This window comes from Alexandromys fortis, unplaced genomic scaffold (assembly GCF_014885135.2).
Source record: "Alexandromys fortis isolate MF-2015 unplaced genomic scaffold, M_Fortis_MF-2015_v1.1 scaffold_94, whole genome shotgun sequence".
Lineage (NCBI taxonomy): Eukaryota > Metazoa > Chordata > Mammalia > Rodentia > Cricetidae > Alexandromys > Alexandromys fortis.
In genome coordinates, this window is record NW_026067979.1 from 1,404,641 (window position 1) to 1,410,217 (window position 5,577).

Genomic DNA, 5,577 nt, shown 5'->3' on the forward strand with positions numbered 1-5,577 from the left:
TTTAATTCAGCTATAGGATTCATTCAGTTCCTATGAACACCTCTAATACCATACTTATAGGAGCAACATTTCACCACAGGCAATTTCAGTAAAGCAATATAATCCTTCATGATGCTGGGTTAAGAAATAGTTTCTCTCCAGTGACCCCAAAAGTACATCCCCCAGATTGATAAATTGAACATGGTAGGCATTGCGAGGTAGGTGGAAAAACCACGTGCACTAAATGCAACAGAGAGATGTAGCATAGAGGCAAGTGCTATTTAGAAAGGCTATTCAGTTAACTATGTGGTGTTCAGACAACTCCGTGGATTTCTTCTGTATCGCTTGCTTATTGGTTAGACAATTCACTATTGAAGAAACGTGAAGAATAAAATAAGTAGGTTTCTATGTAATCTATGCTAGTGCTTCCCAACGGCTCTAGGAAAGTGTCTGGAGGTACTGATTACCAGCTACTGTAACAGCTGAACAGTGGACCTGGGCATTTACAATAGCAAAAGCTACCCCTTGTTCTTAGCACATGCCTGGCAGCTGATCGGCTCAAGATGGAAGAAATGTAGAAGGCGGTTCTATTCTGCACAGTTACAGAGAAGACATGTCTTCTCTGGTGAGGTTCCAGCAGCTATATACAAGGCTTCTAGACACTATGCAGCCATTTGCCAGAAGGAGAGAGAGCAGAATCAAGAGGATGGTGACTGGTGTGTAGCAGCTTCTACACTGTTCATTAGCCAGAATTCAGTAGTATGTCCTACCTCAGTTCCAGAGATGTGTGGTGACATCAATTTAGCAAAATATTCAGAAGCAAGGCTTAGTATTGTCTCTGACACAGAAAGTGGGTGAGGGGCAGCTCGAAGCTAAGGAGCAAGGACTAAGGATGCTTTCTGAACAATTCTGTCTTAGTTGATATCTTACGGTCAATCCCTACAAACTACTGACAGATAAAACCCAAAATAATCATAACAAGAAAATTGCATGGTAAATGTCCTAACCTTGAGTTTAATTAACAGCAAATGACTTTCCTGTGATCTCTCCAAAGCAGCACTCTGGAACATGCACACACCCACCAGACCTGGCCTGAGCAAGTGCCTAGCCCGAGTATTTACAGCTCCAGCTTCAGTTTGTGATACTTCCAACTGTGGAAGAACAAACAAACAACCAGAACGCTACCTTTAAAAAACAAACAACAGAAACAAACCCAACTACCCTCACCCCCAAATCACACAAAGCTCGTTTATTTGTTCACGGTCATGCTTTCATTAATGCCACTTGAACTTCTGAAATACTTTAAACGAAAACTTTTCCAGCTGTTAGAGCAGAAACGGCAATGGAGAAACACTGCTACTGGCGTTCAGGAAGTCAACCCGTCATTAACTCCTGGGTGAACTCTAACTATCCACAGCGTATCTACCTATCTAATTAAGTACTGCCTGTATCTTTTAAACTGAACCTTCACCCATTCGGGGGGGATCCTGGACAGAGGGGCAGCATTTCCTTTAGGAGCGCAGGACAGCGTGCTATTCGTTTGATTTTACCCTTGCGCACACAGGCAGCCCCATCTGAAGCAAGAATGAGCCTGGGCCGATTCCCGATGATTTCGGTGATATCACAGAATGTGCTCGAACAATCAAATCATTTTTTCTTAAAACTTGAAAAGGAAAATCCAGTGTCTCATATGCTGCCTGTTTCTCACCCTGCCCTCTTGGGCCACTGAGTTGCCCCCGTAAGCTCTCTGTGCAGGATCGGTGTCTCAGAACCACTGAACAGGGATTGGTCAGAAGGAAGCAGAGGCGGAGCCATTCGGAGCAGTCTCCCCCTCTCAATATAACAGCAGCCAGCAGCCAGCACCAGGCTGCTCTAGCTCACAGGGATGCTCCCGCTGAAAACTGAACTTCTGAGAGGCTCCGGTGTGAGTATGGGCACGCAGATGCGGCTCCCAGCTGTACAGCGACTCTCAGGATAAGGACTCTGAAAAGATCCTAAATGAATAAGGCTGAAACGAAAACTGCAGCGAGAACAAAAGCAAACGGCGGACTGGTCGACTGAGAATGAACATTCAGAAGCCCGGGTGTCTAAAGAGATAAGGAGCAGAGCTGAGCCCATAAGAGACCAACAACTCCTTTGCGAGCCCTGCGGCTGCTTCTGACTGCGCTCACAGCAGGCGCCAAGTGCAGCCTCCCAACTTCCACAAACGCGCACGTACAGCCCGGGAGAAAAATCACCGGAGCTTCCCTGACCCAGGAGGTTGGATCAATTCAAGGAGAATTCGAATCCAGCTGCTGCAGGAAGATGAACTCCACCCACCACCATGGCATGTATACTTCCCTCCACCTCTGGAACCGCAGCAGCTACGGCCTGCACGGCAATACCAGCGAGTCCCTGGGGAAGGGGTACTCTGATGGAGGATGCTATGAGCAACTTTTTGTGTCTCCCGAGGTGTTTGTGACTCTGGGTGTCATAAGCCTGTTGGAGAACATTCTAGTGATTGTTGCAATCGCCAAGAACAAGAACCTGCACTCACCCATGTACTTTTTCATCTGTAGCCTGGCTGTGGCAGATATGCTGGTGAGCGTTTCAAACGGGTCGGAAACCATCGTCATCACCCTGTTGAACAGCACCGATACGGACGCGCAGAGCTTCACCGTGAATATTGATAATGTCATTGACTCTGTGATCTGTAGTTCCTTGCTCGCGTCCATTTGCAGCCTGCTTTCCATTGCCGTGGACAGGTATTTCACTATCTTTTACGCCCTCCAGTACCATAACATTATGACGGTTAAGCGGGTAGCGATCATCATAAGTTGTATCTGGGCGGCGTGTACGGTGTCGGGCATCCTCTTCATCGTATACTCGGACAGCAGCGCTGTCATCATTTGCCTCATCACCATGTTCTTCACCATGCTGGTCCTCATGGCCTCTCTCTATGTCCACATGTTCCTGATGGCGAGGCTTCACATTAAGAGGATCGCTGTCCTCCCCGGCACTGGTACCATCCGTCAGGGTGCCAACATGAAGGGAGCAATTACGCTGACCATCCTGATTGGGGTCTTCGTGGTCTGCTGGGCCCCTTTCTTCCTCCACTTACTGTTCTATATCTCTTGCCCTCAGAATCCATACTGTGTGTGCTTCATGTCTCATTTTAACCTGTATCTCATCCTGATCATGTGTAATGCCGTCATTGACCCCCTCATTTATGCCCTCCGGAGTCAAGAACTGAGGAAAACCTTCAAGGAAATCATCTGCTTCTACCCCCTGGGAGGCATCTGCGACTTGTCTAGCAGGTATTAAGTGGGCACTGAGTGCATACTAGGCATACTGGGACCCTGCAGGCTTTCTCACGCTGGCACACCTGAGCAATGTGCTTTGGCAACAGCTGCTTCTCCTGTGTATTGCTTTGGTTGAAAGTTTCAGTTTACGGCTTTTGATATGAAAAAGTCTAAACCTGCTATTTTTAATGTCATGTGCTACTTTTTGGTTTGTCAAGTGCTAATCTATGTTCTATATTGTGGGCGCTGTGGATTTACAAAAAAGGGGGGGGAGACATCCTTATTAAAAGTTTACCAATGTCTCTTTCCTGTTATTTATCAAGATTCAACACTTGTCTTTTCTGTAGTGACAGAAGTCAGAACCTTATTAAATATGTTCTCAACTGTTTCATGCATCACCCCCACAGGACTGCAGAAGCTTGATTCCACTATTTATGGGGAAAATGTTTAAAAACTAGATGCTCGATCATTCTGTAAGCCATCCCCACCAGTGAAATTTCAAGCAACTTAATAAAAGCTTACCTATTATCCTTTCTGTTTAAGTATACTGATACTTCTCTTTAAATAAAAGAAAGAGAAAAGGAAAAGAAGCAGCTACTGAGAAAAAAGTGAGGTTTGGGTCACATGCATTTCTCCAAGGCAGAATTTCTCATCACACTCTTTTCTCCAAGGCAATAGCCTCATAGTACACATAGGCAATTTAGCTGGGGTAGGAGAAATGTCCACTCACTATTAAGATTAAAGTGCCCTGACAAATCTAAACTGCCCAAGCTTTGCTGAAATCCCTTGTTGGAAAATGATCCCCAAGCATACGTGACCAAACAGAATAAATTCTTTTTGACCCCTTAACCAGAGATCCAGTCCACAGAAACCTCCAGAAAAGTGGCTGCTGCATTGAGAGGTGCAGCGTTTTGTATTAAAGTTGACCATGATTATTTACACATTTCATATGCAGGGGGCTTGCTGTTCACTTTCTGACTACTTTTTGAGCTGGAGTATTAGTGCTGAAGATTAAGCATTTAACATTTCAAACCAAGTCCACATCACAAAACATTTTGGGACAGCGTTTGCAAACAGCTAAAGTGTGGGACTCTGTGCTGCTGGCACATGATACGATGGAAGGAAGGCACACACTGGGTCCTGGGGGGGGGTATAATAAAATAGCTGGTGTTCTTATAGTAGCATCTTGGGGACCGGAATAGTTGCTTTTCTCCAAAATAATACTAAAAGTGTGGTCACTAAGCAACCAAATCTATGCTTTCTAATCTGTGTATACTTTAAAAATCAAAGAGATAAAATCTGTGTTAGGCCGAGGACTAGTGGCAAACTTTCCTGTGATCCAATTGGTAGCATCTCCGACTCATAGGCAAAGATGCTGCGCAGCAGGACATCCGAATTAAAATCTAAATGTTTGAGATATTGATTATGAGCATGAGAAACACTGAAGGCACTCATGTGCAAATACACATCAGAGTATAATGGTGAAGCTAATTGTTTCAAGGTGCTGTCCTCTGAGCCAAACTGCCACCGGCTTCATAAGATTAGCTGTGCTTCCTTGCACACAGGTAGCATCACCATCAGCTTGTGTGTCACTGGTTCCTCAACTGAGTATCTGGGTGGATAGTTTTCTCAGGCATCTGTACACAGTTTGGTCCAATAGAATCCAGAGGCAGCAGTATATAGGCTGAGAAGGAAAAGGGGAATGAGCACCATCTAGGCACCTGTGGGGAAGATGTCTTCCAAGGTGGGCGGAGACTTGCCAGTGTGACTGCTTTGTGGTCACTCTCATAATCCTGTAACTCCTTACTCAAGTTCTGAGGAAGCCCAATAAACCCATTGGGGCCCCCAGGGTAAACTTTTCTGGAATCGTATGTGCATCTGTGGTTGGGCCCATAGGAAGAAGGGGGTAGACATTTTTCACGTCTCCCCCAGGAGGTAATTTTCACAGTAGAACCTTTAATCATGAGAGTAGTTCCAAGGCTGGGTTTTCACTGTGTCACAATGCTTCTGTTTTAAAACAAAAATGCATGTCAGGTTTTATACAACCAACAAAGCCTGCTGAAGTTGGGTCCTGAATGTCCTTCAAAGGCCCATGCATGAAGACTTGCTCTCCAGGGTGCTGCTACTGGAAAAGTGGAGATGTGCCCTGGTGGGAGGACTTCCGGTCATTAGGAGTGCACTCTTGGATGGGACAGTGGGACTGTAGCTCACTCCTATTTCTCTCTTTTACTCCCTGAGGTCCTAAGATGAGTGTTTTTGCCCCAGCAGGAGCTGCCTCACTATAGCGCCAGCACAAGGAAGCCAGTCAGTCCTGAAC

At 45.7% G+C, this 5,577-nt stretch overlaps 1 protein-coding gene across 1 annotated transcript; it reads left to right on the forward strand.

Moving 5' to 3' along the window:
- Positions 1-2,283: 2,283 nt before the first annotated feature.
- Mc4r (melanocortin 4 receptor) lies at positions 2,284-3,282 on the forward strand. Its single transcript, XM_050158022.1, has one exon. The coding sequence runs from the start codon at positions 2,284-2,286 to the stop codon at positions 3,280-3,282; it is 999 nt and encodes a 332-aa protein (XP_050013979.1).
- Positions 3,283-5,577: the final 2,295 nt, after the last annotated feature.

Excerpts from the sequence above, each read along its gene's own strand:
- Mc4r (XM_050158022.1), top strand. The coding sequence starts at position 2,284 with ATGAACTCCACCCACCACCATGGCATGTATACTTCCCTCCACCTCTGG.